Below are 14,727 nucleotides of genomic sequence, written 5' to 3' on the forward strand. Positions count from 1 at the left end.
TCTCTTCTATAGACAGTTGATTGCACTTAGGGATCGTGCTGATGAACATAATCTATTGGCTAGGAAATCCAACTGAAGCTTTCCTTCTTTTCCCCAATGTGTGTGATTCCAGGGATCTCTGGCTTATGCATGATTTACAATAAGAAGGTGATTGAGTTGGGGAGATAATTGGGAAGGTTAAAGGGGTTTGACTGGGAAAGGCAATTTGCATCTTGAACCTTAAAATATTGTTATCATGCTTTGGGGAGACAGGTGGGCTTTTAGCATTGTGGTGGTTTGAATATTCTTGGCCCAGAGAGTGGCATTATTGGGAGATGTGGCTTTGTTGGAGGAAGCCTGTCACTTTATGGGGGACATTGAGACCCTCCTCCTAGCTGCCTAAGAACAGTCTGCTCCTGGCTTCCTTTGGATGATGATATAAAACTCTCAGCAACTACATCATGGCTACCTGAACACTGCTGTGCTTCCAGCCATGATGATAATCCACTGAAACTCTGAACCTATAAGCCAACCCCAGTTAATTGGTCATGATGTCTCTTCACAGCAATGGAAACCCTAACTAATACAAGCATAAACTGGTTTCTACAAATAACTGATTCTCCTCAGCAGGTGGGCTGGAGCTGCAGGGGCATTTGGCTTCCTCTTGGCTTAAGGAACTATTACATTTACTGTAGGGGAGGAAGCTTCCTCACAGCTGTACCTGCAATCTTTAACAGAGACACTGCTTCTTCTCTACTACTGAATATTCATCCTGGCCACTGAGAACAATTGAGCTGTCCATCAGCTGACAGTGGGCTGGCTGGGTCAGAGAGATGGGATGATCCCACTTGTCTCTCTGCAGGTGCTAGATTATCTGCCTGAACTTGAACTTCCATTTCCCTCAGAGATCTGCCTGTCTCCACCTCAACACTGGAATTTCAAACACTGCTCATCAGGCTCGGCTATTATACATGAATCTTAGGATCAAATTTCATGGACCCTAGGATCAAATTCAGGTCTTCATGCTTACATAGCAAGCACTCAGCTGACTAAATCTGTCTCCCCAGATCACTATTTAGTATTTTGTGTAACGTTCACTACATAATTTTAGTTAAATTTTTTACATAAATATTACTTAAATTTATAAAGTCATTCTCCAACATTTATTGCAGTTCTACACTTAAAATATTTTTACAGAAGTATTTTTCCTCCTTTTCCGCAAAGTGTGATGGATTTTCTTTCTAACTCTTTTCTGTCAATCAATCCTCTTTTGCTAACAGGTTGCATAGGCTATTAGTAGTTCTTCATGACTTGTCCAGAGATTCTAGAGTTTAGATGCTATGTGAAATACCTAACTGGGTTTCCTTAATAGTCAGTGGATCTGTTTTGTATTCTATTGATGCTGTTGAGTTTCTTCAGCAGCTTGAAGTCATACTACAAACAAAACTAAAGCCTTCAGGAGGCAACTAGTGTGCACTCAATACTTCCCCATAGAACTGCTTCTCCTCTTGCTCTTGTCCTGTTCATCTCAGTTTGTGTCTCAATGACTATGACTATGATATGTCACTTAACTTTTCTGTGACCATCAGGGACAATGGTAAATCTAAGTCTTAAGCTTTTGTATTGTTCTGCTAACTCCATATGTAGTGGGTAGCCAAGTGGCCTCTGCTCCCTGTATCATGGAAACAGTGAGTATGGTGCCTATGGTATAGCACACTGCGAACCAGCTTAGGCATCCCGGCCACCATAGCTCCACAGACACTGCGTGGAGGCTGTGAGTACCTGCACTTGCACAGAGAATCTCCTGTACTATTCATGACTAGAAGAACTATGATGCCCTAGAGTGAAATGGTCCAGCTCTCTTGATGACTTATCCAAGATGTCTCCTTGGTACTTGAGTCATACAGGGGAAAAGAAGAATACTGTTTGTGGGGAAGCTCATGGGTAACTGGTGAGGAGCATCTCCAGGTTGGTGTGGTAGCCAGATGACAAGAACACAGAGATTGACAGTCTGCCTCTCTCTACTTGTCATTGTTAGCTTCATTTTCAAAGTTTCTAGATAAAGACAGAATTGAAAGTCTGATAAACACACATTACCCTTTCCCACATGCCATAGCTCTAAGCTTTTCAAAACCCCACTCATCAGAAAAATATTTCTGCAGACAACAAACACATGAAGATCTTTTAAGTATCATTTCCCCTGCCTTTGTCAAAAACATGTTTTCAATAACATTTAATATGTCACCAACTTCTTAACACAAGTCAAAGGATATTCAATATTTTTTGTCAAAAAAGTTTTGCTTGACATAGTATGTGAACTTTATAATGTACATTTTAGGTCAAACTCTCAAAACAGAAGGTCTTACACAGTATGCACACAGACAACTGTGAATTCAGGAACCTTTCCATAAGCCTTCCCTCTTGTACTTTCCATACCAGAAAACCAACAAGTAACAGGGCTCTGTGGCTTAAAGCAAAACATTGAAGCTATCATTATGAGACATGCTGCAAGAAGTGTCTATAAAGCGAACCACAGTGGGTCCTTAAGGCAAGTGGTGTGTGGCCTTCTGTAGGCTGTCCCAGGCAGCACCACCTTATCCTGTAAGGGTGGCTCCATCACAGAAAGTAATTAGCTTGTGCTTTTCTTCAGGTTTGACTTTTTGGGAGCACTTCTAGCTTTGATGTTCTTCTTAGGACTGGCAGGTTTGGGAGCAGGTGGCCTTCCCTTTGACTTTGGGGGGTTACTGCGACTGGTGCGGCTGGCTATCTGCTTCTTGTCCTGAATTGTTCTCTGCTGTTCCTGAAGCCTCTCTTCCCACTGCTGGGAGGCAATTTGTAAATGTTACATGTTACCCTTTTATGCTGTTCAATCAATACCAGAACTGACCTGTGAGCTTTCATGTTAGTGCAGTTCTTCTGTAATGTCATGGCAATTACTGTAGATTCCCTATGCTGGGCATTTATCATGCATCCAGTGATTGGAAAGTGCTCTGTGTGCAAAGAAGTCTCAACACTCACAAGTAAGTTCTTTGACGTTCACAACCGATACCCTGGGCACTGTTGTCACAAGCAGTAAAATGAGCATGCAGAGTTTATTCTCACAGGACCGTAGAACCATTAAAAATTCTTGCCAGAATTCAGCGTTCTCCAACTGTTTCTAGAACTCAAGTCCTACCTGTGTGCTTCTAATGGCCAGCCTCAGTATAGTATCTCTACACAACAAAGCTTTCTCAAATAATGTTGCTATTGCTAAAAGTAGTAATGTATTTACTCTCTGTACAAAACCAGTGATTTACTGCATTGAGGAAATCCCTATATCTAAAACAAAACAAAAACCATTCTTCACTGTATCATTCCAATATCACATGTGCATAATGCTGACCATGAACAGTATTGTGCTCCATAGATACTATGGCTTTTGTTGCCTATATGTACCTACCATAAAGTTTAACTAATAGGTATAGTAAAAGATAATATCAAGAATAAAATTATTGCAGTAATGTAAAATAATAAAAGTGCTCTCCCTCAAAATGTCTTATAGTATTATGTTATATTTTTGAACTATGATAGGATGCAGAAAAACAAACAAATAAACAATAACCAAAAAGAAACCAAAAAAACTTGTGAGACACAGAGAAGCAGATAGTGTGTTGCTGTGACCCACTAAAGTGCCCAGAACACTGAGGAATGAGTCACCTGACACATAACCAAGTTTCCTTCAGAACAAAGGTTATGGTATTCATTTGTTTGTTTATGTATGTATGTATGTATGTATGCATGTATGTATTTGGTGTGTATGTGCACACACATGTGGAGTGTGGAGAGCAGAGGCTGAATTCATTTCTCCAATGATTTTTCAGTTATATTTTTTATCATGGGAACCAGAAATGCAATTCTGCTAGAATATTTTATCTCACAACTGTAGCCTCCCTCAGCCTTGAAACAGGCTGATCCAGACTTTGACCTTTCTGCCACTTAGAAGGAGATTACCTAGGGTGGAGCCTTCTGACCCTGATGGCTCTATTGTTCTATCACCTGCCACTGCTCTCCTCCAAGACACTGCTACCTGCTGAGAGGTCCTAGAGATATTCCGGAGGCACATCCTATCCTGCTTGTCACCTGCAGACTGGCTCCAGACACCAAGAATGGACTGGTGGGGGGGGGGGGAGAATGGGCCTTCCCCCTTTATAAGCACAGTTTTGAGTAAAATCAAGGGCCTTGATCAGAACCTTTGTCTTGGCTTCATTATCCTCTCTTGCAGTCTAAGTCTCTTTGAGCCCCAGCCTGCCTCCCAGGTGTACCCTGTTCAAGTAGGCCACGGGCCGGCATACAACACACAACAGTGAACACACTTGCCTGGTAGCTCCCAAGTCTCTGATAGGAGTGCTTAGCACAGCTCAACACATAGATGTCGGTTCTATTTTGTGGGCATGCTCAGTCTTCAGCTGTCTTCTTCCTAAGTGAATTTTTCACATACTCTAGTGCCTTGCCTAGGTATTTTTATTCCTGCGAACTGAAAAACTGAGGAGGAATGATTTCTTTCATGTAACTAATGCATAAATTCTCCTCAATAAGTCTACATTTATTTTGAGGAGCTAATGTCCTCTAAAAATTCCAAACCTGTTACCATTTTAAGTTGCAGATGATTTTCATCTGGGGTGGGGGGAATATTCTAACTCTAATGTAATCATCAATATGGCAATGATAGTACCACTGAAATTATACATTTGACCACAAATGAATTACTTTTGCATAGAGACATGCCCTATATTATTTTAAATGCAACGTAGTATGTTAGTTAGGTTAATTGTGGTATGGGTTTTAGAAATATTTCCATACTTACAGATATATGTTGATTCTAATCCAGTGACTACCAAATTTTTATACTCTTCACTCTTATTACTAAGTTGTAATACAATTAAGAAACAAAAGGCTCAATTTAACCTGGGAATAACTGATGCCTTATAATTCAGTCCAACTGTGTCAACTGTGAAGTTGAACAACAGTTTCTGATAACAATTCCAAGTAACTTGGGTGTGATTCTAAACTGCAGATTCAAACAGCACGAGCTCCCGTGAGAGCTTGGAGAGAAGGCAGTATGGAGAATCCCCATCTGTGGGATTTCTTACCTTCATGGCTACACGTTCCCACCATGTTGCTGATTATACTTACTATGGACCTTCTACTGAGTTGATCTCTCCATTTTTCAACTAAACAATTTTCAAGAAGCATCATCCTAAAAAAAGTAAATTTTTGGCAATTAAATTTTTATTAAAAAGGTAAAACATCCATAAAGAAAAAAAATCATACTTGTTTTCAAATAATTCTTATTCCTACAACCTCTATATCCACTGCGAAAGACCTATGGATTTTTCTTGTTCCTATATGTTTTTCTGAGCACACTGTATATGTAGACTATACTATACATTACTTTTCGTTGTTATATTTGTTTTCTGGGATGATTAGAAAAACACAAATAAACAATAAACTATATAGTACAACTGTGGATATCTACTTAGCTGTCCTCCACTTTCTACTTATTGTGTTTAATATCCTTGTACAGAATAATATGCACTGGCTTATTATTTCCTTTAGACAAGTTCTGAAAGTAGAATGTTGGGCCAAAAGGGGCTGTGTGTGTGTATGTGTGTGTGTGTGTGTGTGTGTGAGAGAGAGAGAGAGAGAGAGAGAGAGAGAGAGAGAGAGAGAGAGAGAGAGAGAGAGAGAGGAGAGAGAGAGACAGTGCAGCAGTTAAGAGAACTGATTGCCCTTGCAGAGGATCTGAGTTCAGTTCCCAGCATCAACACAGAGGCCAACCAGCAGCTGTTACCTCCCATTTCAGAGGATATAATGGCCTCTTCTGGCTTCCATGGCAACTGCATTCACATATGATGCACAGATATACATATAGCAAAACAGTCCCCACACATAAAGTAAACATAAATAAATAGTTTAAACCAGGGTTTTTCAATAGAGTAAAAATTGTTTTAAAAATAGCCTCATTTTCATCTAATTCACTACCATTAAAATATTAATTAAAAGTAGGATCTCCTGCTCATTTGAGCTTTGGGAATACAAAGGAGAATTTTACTGTTTATTTACTGTTTACACAAAGATAGGTTCTAAGTGGATTCATGCAGACATCTTGCATTGTGTTCCTAGCACTTTAAATGCTAATTTGAGAGAACAATGTCTCCATTTTCATCATATCCATTACAGAGGTATGGCCTTTTCTATCTACTTTTGTGACTGTTGTGCACATAATATAGTATCATCTAGCAACAACGTGCACTGATATTTTCTCTTGCACTTCCGTGCATTGGCTTTGTGCTTATAGAGCATTTTGTCTTTCAAGGGTCAGATTTCTAATCATCCATTGTTCTTTCTGGCCACAGTTCTAAAACAGTCACCTATGTAGTCCATTTTAAATTTGTTTCATAATGCAGTGAGAAAAGAGACTGTTTTTGCAAATAAATATATTTGCCATGCCCACATGCATATTCTATTGTTTTGCCACATGTCTTTCATAGTAAAGTGCTCTTGCATTTGCCCTCATTGTTTTCAAGCACACTCCCCTTTCCTGGGTCTGCTTTCAGCAGGCCTGTGACTCCAGCTATTTGAAAAAGAGACTGAGGAAGGGAGCTCACAAGATTGGGGTCTGCCTGGGCTACAGAATGCATTCAAGATTAGTCTTAGGACATTGTCTTAAAAATAAAAAGTAAGCAGAGGGCTGAAGTTTAACTAAGTGTTGAACTCGAGGCGTGCTTGAGGCCCTAGGTACAATCCTCAGTACTGGAGATTTTTAAAAAAGGAAAACATTTCTTTTGGGTTATCTTTATGACTATTCTTGAACTACTGGGATCCAAAAAGAGTAGCTTCATGCCAGTTTTGTGCCTCTCAGAAGATAGATCTCTAATTACTTTAAAAATCTTCTTTACATAAATCCCAGACAAACAGAAAAATATTTGCACTGGATGAGTCTATAACCCACTCAGTTGCCCAGAAAGAATCTCGTGACTAATAACCTAGTATGTCCCTAAATGAACCCTGGTCTGCTACAGCAACAGAATGCAAGAGTTCAGAGCACTGTCCACTCTTGAGCCAGTTGCAAGTAGAATAGCTTGAAAGCTCAGATAGTGCAGTGCTACAGCGGAGGGCAACAACTGATAGGACACACAACTAGGCTCCGAAATTAGGACATTTTCAAAAATGGCATTTGCTTTTCTCCATAGAGGAACAGAGGAGTCTTGGGTTTTATCAAGAAGTAACCTACGGGGAGCAGGGTGAGGGGAGGGTATAGGGGTCTTTCGAGATAGCATTTGAAATGTAAATGAAGAAAATATCTAAAAAAAAAAAGAAGTAACATACAAGCATGAATGTCAAGAGAATGAAAGACAGCTTGTTATACAAAAACACATGATTTTTTTTCTAGATGAAATTACAGCAGGTTATGGGGTCTGTCCTAGGATGTGAACTGCCGAGTTCATGTCTTCATTCTAAAAAATGTATGGAGATATAAGGGAAAAAGCCAGGGAAATATAGGCATAACAGTACTCCCAGCTAGAGGTATACGTGTGATTATTTAATTGTACTTTGCTTTGCAATGATTTGATTTGATAGTCATGGATTCTCAGATCCAGAAACCAATTTAAAGTTTCTATGTAAGTTAGTGTATGTGTACAGTGTTCCATGAGACTAATACAATGACTTGAAATGACTACTCTTACTCAAAATGATCTACTCCTGGATACAATTTTAAATCAGCTAATGGATTCTGAAATAAGATTTTAAAGATTCTTTTAAAATATTTTTCTAAATTTCTTTCATCCTATTAACTGGTTATATTATTCATGTTTTGACTAACTGATACTTAGGAAATACAGCATCTCAAAAGAGACATCTACTAAAATATTTTTAAATGACAACTGGTATTACTTTGTTCTTTAAAACCATGATTACTGAGTGAAATTCACACTCCCTGTGACCTACCTTGAACGCCACTCATAACACATGATTAGGACATCTTGATGGGGCAGGATATGTGGACACTGGCAAGAGGAATTGGTGATGAGAGGGACTTGTGTTCGAGGGATAGGTGACAAAGACTTGAAGATCTCTTTTACATCGACCACAGTTGTGACCTCATTGCAACCACTCCTCTGGACGGCTTTTATTTTGGCATGAATAACTGCAATCAAAAACTCAAGTAAGTGTTGTTATGGAAGACATTGGAAGAAACTAGAGACAGTGTTTTGGGGCCAAATCCAGAGCTTCTTTAAAAAGTGTTATTTCTGTAATTAAGATCATGTTCAAGCAGTCCCAGTATAGGCAGAAAGCCCACAAAACATCTTATTGTCAACATTGTCTGAAAATTAATGAATCACACCACAAAATGAAAAGGTAATTAGAAGGCCAATGTTAGCCTGGAATTGGGCTTATAGATCAACCAGATATTTTGTAAACATTTTTATCTGTTTCTACTTTCCCTCTGATGGGTTGGAGGATAGGCATATTGCCAGCTTTGGAGACCAAGGTGAAGTTTCTATTCATTCAGTCATCCATGCTATGTTTGAATTACTTTTTACAGAAGAATTCGTTAGTCATAACTGCCAGGTCCCTAGGGAATGCTGGCTTTTATCTAACCACTAGAAATCCTCTCATAGTTCAGGCTGAGCTCATGTCTAGATATTTGGACAGCCTGAAGCCTAACATTAACATATCCCAACTACAAGGACTCTAGAAGTTGCTGCCCTCAGTTCACTAATGTAGCATGACAATACAAGCTCCAAGGAGTAGGGATGAGGCATTATTACAGGTGGACGCTCAGGTCATCACCTTGGATCAAGTTTTAAGTTCCAAATTCTTTGGATCTTGCTACTACTTAGTGCTTCTAGTGGAATTGTAGATCAGCCCCAAAATAAGACTGTTTTGAATTCCACCATAAGAAGCTGTTTGAGGAGGAGCCAAAAGCATACCAAATGAACAATTCATTATCTGCATGGTACCCCAGAGATAATAGTAGCAGAGAAACTCTGGTTGGACCTATTGGGGATCCTGGCAGATGAAGCACTAAGCAGAACAGAGTTAGGCAATATCCACATAGAACATGTTTCAGGAAAATAACCTATTTGGAAGAAAAAGAATTTTTCTGTAATTGAATTATCCACATTGGTTATTCATGACTCTAAAGTCTGACAACCTAACTACAGGTTATTTCCCAAGGAGAGAGTTCCATATCTCTCCAACTTTCTAAATAATCTAAATATTCTACTGAAATCATGTATCAGTTAAAATATGAAAACCAAGTTGATGAAGAAACTATATATCTTTCCTGTTACTCTTTTGTCCTTGTTATTTTAGGAGAAATTTAAAAGTTTAGAAATTCAATAAAATATTAAATAGCCCAAGTAGGCACTTGATCTGGTTTTTTCTTCTTTTCATGTATATGTTTGTATAGTGTAGGTATGTGTCGTGTGTGTGTGTGTGCACATATGTGCCAGTGCAAGCAATTGAATTGTTTCTGATCTCAAGTACAAATCTTTAAAGAACATAAGAGAATTGTATTTCCAAATGATGATAGAGAATTAAAAATACTCAAAACTTCTAAAATAGCATGGCCTTTGTTTTTTCCCTCTGGAGAAGTACTAAATGGTTCGTTCAAGTAAAAGAGAGGATGCCTAAGCATCTGTAGCTGTTGGTGAAGAAAAAGACACATGGTCATATCTTCATCCTCTGGTCTTCAGATAAACAAATCCTGGTCCAAAGCCCTGTCCTTCCTGTAAGGGAACAACCTGAGAAACGGAGCGGCAGTCTCTGTGCACAGCCGTTTTCACTGAGGTCATTATTTTTTTATGTGAGTTATTTATCTTGTGCTTGCTTTCATTAACCCAGAAAAGACACTTTATGGTTGTTGAGTGGTTCAGAAACCATGTAATTACCTATCCATTACCCCTTCTTGACTACTATATCCAGTCTCGTGCAATTTCAGTGCCTTGCTGTGCCAAGTCCCCAAAGCAAATGCTGTTATCAGAAAACTTACCATAGCTGTAGTTTTTGCTCAGGTATGTTGCCAGGGTTGGCTTCACCTTTTTGCACTTGCACCGATCTGAAAGAGACACAAAATACATGGACAGTGGGGAAAGGACATCACTCTGTGTGCAGAACAGAGGAAGCCTGAGGACAGAACTCACCAGGGCTCAGACGTTTACAGTCAGCATCAAAGGACCTTTCTTGCACCATCATATCTGGTGTGATGTCTATCCACTTCACATCTGAAACACAAACAGGGCCTCAGGGATGTAGTCAGTGCCTAGGTCTCCTCATTCACATGGAATAAGGAACCATTGGAGGCTACAAGCCAATACAAACATCCAACACAATATTGCCGTAGTAAAAATAATGTGATTGTTACCTACTTTTCTCGCTACAACTCAGGCCGAAGGAAAAAAGTCTTCGAGTCAAGAATTCACTGATTCAAACAGAATCTGATGCAAATGAACATCCCTGACACTAACCTGGAGCAGTCTCCTCGCCCCTTCCCTGAGCCACCCTGATAGTGCTGTTCGAAGTCTTCTGTTAGAACCACCAGCCTGTTTCCACGCTGCTACCTCCCACTGCAGTGCAGGAACAGTCCACAGCTGCATTATCAACAGTACTAAGCATAACTTCCAGGCTTAACAAAGTTGAAGCAGTTGTCTAACGTAAACTTTTCCCCCCAGTATTCCAAATAAGAGAATCGTTTAAAGCAAGGTTGATAAATCACACCCACCCCCTTTAACTCATATCCTAGGCGCAGCCTCTTTAAATAGAGGATGATCTGACTTAGGGGAAGCCTCAATAAAATAATGCAATAATGTTCTCAGGTTTCATTTCAAGAAATGAATTCGTAGTGTCCCTTCCAACAATAACAGTAAAACAGCATAAAAGAAAACAACGGAGGAAGTGACACAGGATCAGATTAACCAACATGCCACAGTGCTCTGCTCAGTGACCACAACATAGGCACATAGTGGAGTTTAACCAGGGCGACTACATTTACAAACTTTCACGCTGCCGCCGCCGCCGGGTGGGGAGTAGGGAACTCCCGGTCAGCATGGAATGAGAATTAGCCACCACGCGCTGGGACTATCTCAAGCACCAGCTTTCTTTGCTTAGGGTATTGTTTCTTTTATTTACCTTAAATTAGAACACTTTAATGGGTTATTCTCCAACAACCTTATTCCCCATGTCCTTCAGGGAGCTGTTTCTCTCTCCTGAGAAATCCCTGAGAGATAATCTTCTGGGCCCTTCACCTCCCCCAAGGTTGGGACAGGAGCTGCTGGGCTCTAAGCAGACACCATCTGCTTCTCCCTAGAATCTCTTGGCCTCCTTGATACCTCCTCTTCTCTTACCTTCTGGAAGGTCAGTGACTATTGCCTCTGGAGAGATACAAACTCCACGGTCATAGACCGGCAGCTCATCGCAGGCCAGGCTCTCTGGCCAGCTGTGGTTATACATCTTCATGAGGGGCTCGCAGTCGTCACGTGCGCGCTGGCACACAGACTTGCAGGGCTTGATGGGATCGTGCAGGAACTCCAGGGTACAGATCGGTGCGTACATGGCACAAAGGAAGAAACGCAGCACAGAGCTGCAGTTCACGTCCACTAGCTCTTCATACTGTTCGATGGCCAGGATGGCATTCTCCTGAGTGCTGTGGTGCAGGTGGTTGGGCATCCGGGTGATGTTCCAGGGCATGTGCCTGCACATGGGGATGCGCACAGCTTCGCAGGGCGCTCCGCGCACTCCCAGCGCCAGGCGCAGCCACAGGCATAACGCCACCAGGATGGAGAGGAGCATGGCACTGTCCTCCTGGGCTGCAGTCTCTGCTGGGAGGACCCTTTTCTTCCAGCCCCGTTGACCTCCTTATCTCTTTACCTTGGGGCACTGGAGTGAGCTTTCCTGCTGGAGCTCCAGTCTGCACTGATGAGGAGTTCTGGGGGGTTGGCCGTCGATCGCCCCTGGGCGCACCGGCACTGGCAGCGCCAGCACTCAGCCTCCAGAGCAACGACCCCCGCGGGAAGCTCCAGTCTCGGGTCCCGCAGCTCGGAGCGCAGCGGGCCACGGCCATTGTGGAACCCTATTTATCCAGACCGGTCCCCTGACGTGGGCTCAGCAGCCTTGGCAGCGGCGAGAGCAAAGCCGGCTCCCACTCCGCTGCTCCACCCCCAGCCTCTCCGGCAGAAGCGATGACATCATCTCCGCCGCTCCACAGCCAAGGGCCATAGTTCTGCATTTTCCCCTAAAGTCTATCCTTTTTTCGTCTGCTAGTCTTTTTTTCTTCAGATCAAGAAAAGGAGCATCTTGCTTTTAGCCATTTGGGACTCTGGATAAAAGCCTGTGCAGGGGAGACTTTGCTAAGTCGGCCTTAAAGTTTCCCTAAGTTCAGAGTTGGAGCAACTGGAGCAACGTGACCCTGTTGTTGCCCTTTCATTTCGAAACATTTGTTTTTCCTTTCCCATAGGGGGCGAGAGAGGCGCCTCAGCTATGAGGGCAGTGTGGATCAGGGAAAGCCTAGCACAGTAAGTGTTGGAACTAGCACTGGCAGTTTATATAAGCCTTCCCCAGACCGCCCTGAGTTGTGCGGAGTTTGCTATTGTTGTTGCTACTGATGTTGTTTTGTGGCCACTAGACTTAGTTCTGGCTCAGATTTTTACCAGGCATTTGGTCTGTGCCTGCTCCAGGAACTTGGAACTGCCCAGGGGTGCAAGAGCATCTCTGTGTTGGAGGAGTTTCTCTATTCGCTTCTTTCTCTAAAATACTAATTTCTGAGCCCAACATGACTGGAAAACAGTAGAAAACAAAGATAACTTGAGATGCTGCATGCTGAAAGATTTTCCTAATCCACCAGCGTGATCTTTGCTAAATTGCCCGTTATTTTACTTGACTGAGAACTCACTAGCTTTGGAAAGTGAGCATGCATGTTTACTTTCCTCTTCTTTGCTTTAGAAAGAAACCTGAAAATCAATGCTGGTTCACAGAAAAGAGGTGTTACTGTTGCAAGTTTACACCAAATGCCTGCCAATCAGAAAGCAAGACTTCCGATGTAAACTTGCTCTCATCATTGACAATAAGAAAACACGTTCTCTGAGTGTTAATCTTTAAAGGTATGGTTGAGCTTGAAACCTGGGTTTAAGGAAGTTCTTTTGGCTCTCCCTCCAACTCCGATGCCCACAAGTTAGCTTAGGTGTGAATCTGACTGAGGATTAAAACAGCTGTGCAAAACAAAAACAGCAAACAAACAAACAAACAAACAAAAAAACCACAACTGCATTTGTCATCCTTATTGTGTGAGGTATAGAGACAGACACTATGAAGACATTAATGCTCCTATGAGGTCAGATACTATTAGATCTGTGTAAAGTACCTATTCATCCCGAGCAATCGATAAAGGCATTCTGCTTTCCTACCGAATAGGTCTCAAGTCCCAAAGATGCCAAATACCATAGGAAAATATCAAGCAGAAGGGGGTGGCCAAAAGACAGCTCATGCCTTTTCTGCTAGTGAAATCCCAAACCTAATCTACCCCACCCCCACCCCCGCCACCCACACACTGAGCAGTAAAGATTACTAGATTAACTTTCTAATGAGAAGAGAGAGTGGTGGTATAGAAAGACAGAAGGACAGAGACAGACAGAGGGATAAAAACTTCCCACCACTTTCCTCCAACCCAGTATAGATGAGACCCTAGGTTCATCCCAACACTAAATGAAAACAAGAAAAGAACTAAAAGAAGGAAACTATTAAGACAGGAATTTGGGACAGAGGGGTAGAGCTCATTGTTGGGCTCACTCCAAGTTCACACTCAGTCTAAGGAAGCTGCCTTCAATGTCGTGTGAAACCCTACCTATCAGGCCCACGGATAGTCAGTCTGTCCCTGTTTTTCATAGTGTTATACAGAGCAGAGGGACTTGTCTGAAAACTCTTGTCAATTGTCCTTCCTCTTCCTGCCCTCCCAAAAGGCTTGCAGCTTTAGCACTAAAGCCATTGTCCTCTAGTTGGGTGCTTCTCTGGGGTGACTCCCATTTGGGCCCTCTATTCTTCCTTTTCTCCCCTCCTACATGCCTGCTGCTCTCAGGATTTTGACCCTAGCTTTCACCTCAGTCTTCCCTCTCCCGTCAACCCAAGTTTCTTCAGTCTCAGGACTTTTGAAACTTAGGTTGGAGAGTTCCTTGTCAAATATCCCCTGGAGGGGGGTGGCAAGAATCATCCATCCATCCATCCACCTCAAATTCCCTTCAGTGACCCTTTCTATGCCTGTGGCTTCCGAATCTAAGACTTGGGCACTGCATGCTCAAGCCATGCAGAACTGTCTTTGGTTGTCTCTACCTAGATATTCCCCAGTCATCTCAAAGCTAACTTGCCTACCTACAATTTTCCTTCCTTCCTTCCTTCCTTCCTTCCTTCCTTCCTTCCTTCCTTCCTTCCTTCCTTCCTTCCTTCCTTCCTTCCTCCCTCCCTCCCTCCCTCCCTCCCTTCCTCCCTTCCTTCCTCAGATGGAAAGCTCATTTACCCAAATCAGAACCCCCTGCCTCCAACTTCAATCTTTCTCTGTATTTTCAAGCTCCATTCCACCCTACCCATCCCCATTGCTGTCACGCAGCTACTCTACAGCTGGCTTGTAGTATAGCAGCTTCTGTCCTGATACCCTGCCACTCTGTCTGACACTGCATATTCTTCCTGTGCTACCCGAGTGAGCTTTCTAATATACAT

The 14,727-nt window shown here is 42.0% G+C and overlaps 1 protein-coding gene across 1 annotated transcript; it reads right to left on the bottom strand.

The window, feature by feature from the left end:
- Positions 1–2,347: 2,347 nt before the first annotated feature.
- Sfrp4 (secreted frizzled related protein 4) lies at positions 2,348–12,192 on the bottom strand. The gene is made up of 6 exons (XM_021180700.3): positions 11,370–12,192; positions 10,170–10,250; positions 10,019–10,084; positions 7,969–8,167; positions 5,152–5,215; positions 2,348–2,800 (listed from the first exon to the last, which is right to left on the bottom strand). The coding sequence occupies exons 1-6, from the start codon at positions 11,812–11,814 to the stop codon at positions 2,609–2,611; spliced, it is 1,047 nt and encodes a 348-aa protein (XP_021036359.1). The 5' UTR covers positions 11,815–12,192; the 3' UTR covers positions 2,348–2,608.
- Positions 12,193–14,727: the final 2,535 nt, after the last annotated feature.

Source organism: Mus caroli, unplaced genomic scaffold, assembly GCF_978045245.1.
Source record: "Mus caroli unplaced genomic scaffold, Mus_caroli_1 scaffold_15, whole genome shotgun sequence".
Classification (NCBI taxonomy): domain Eukaryota; kingdom Metazoa; phylum Chordata; class Mammalia; order Rodentia; family Muridae; genus Mus; species Mus caroli.

What these genes read in the sequence shown, in the direction of transcription:
- Sfrp4 (XM_021180700.3), bottom strand. Translation starts at nt 11,814, where the DNA reads ATGCTCCTCTCCATCCTGGTGGCGTTATGCCTGTGGCTGCGCCTGGCG. An exon ending in CTGTAAACGTCTGAGCCCTG is followed by an intron (nt 10,085 to 10,169) that starts GTGAGTTCTGTC and finishes TGTCTCTTTCAG; the next exon opens with ATCGGTGCAAGTGCAAAAAG. An exon ending in TGTTATGAGTGGCGTTCAAG is followed by an intron (nt 5,216 to 7,968) that starts GTAGGTCACAGG and finishes TACTTTTTTTAG; the next exon opens with GATGATGCTTCTTGAAAATT.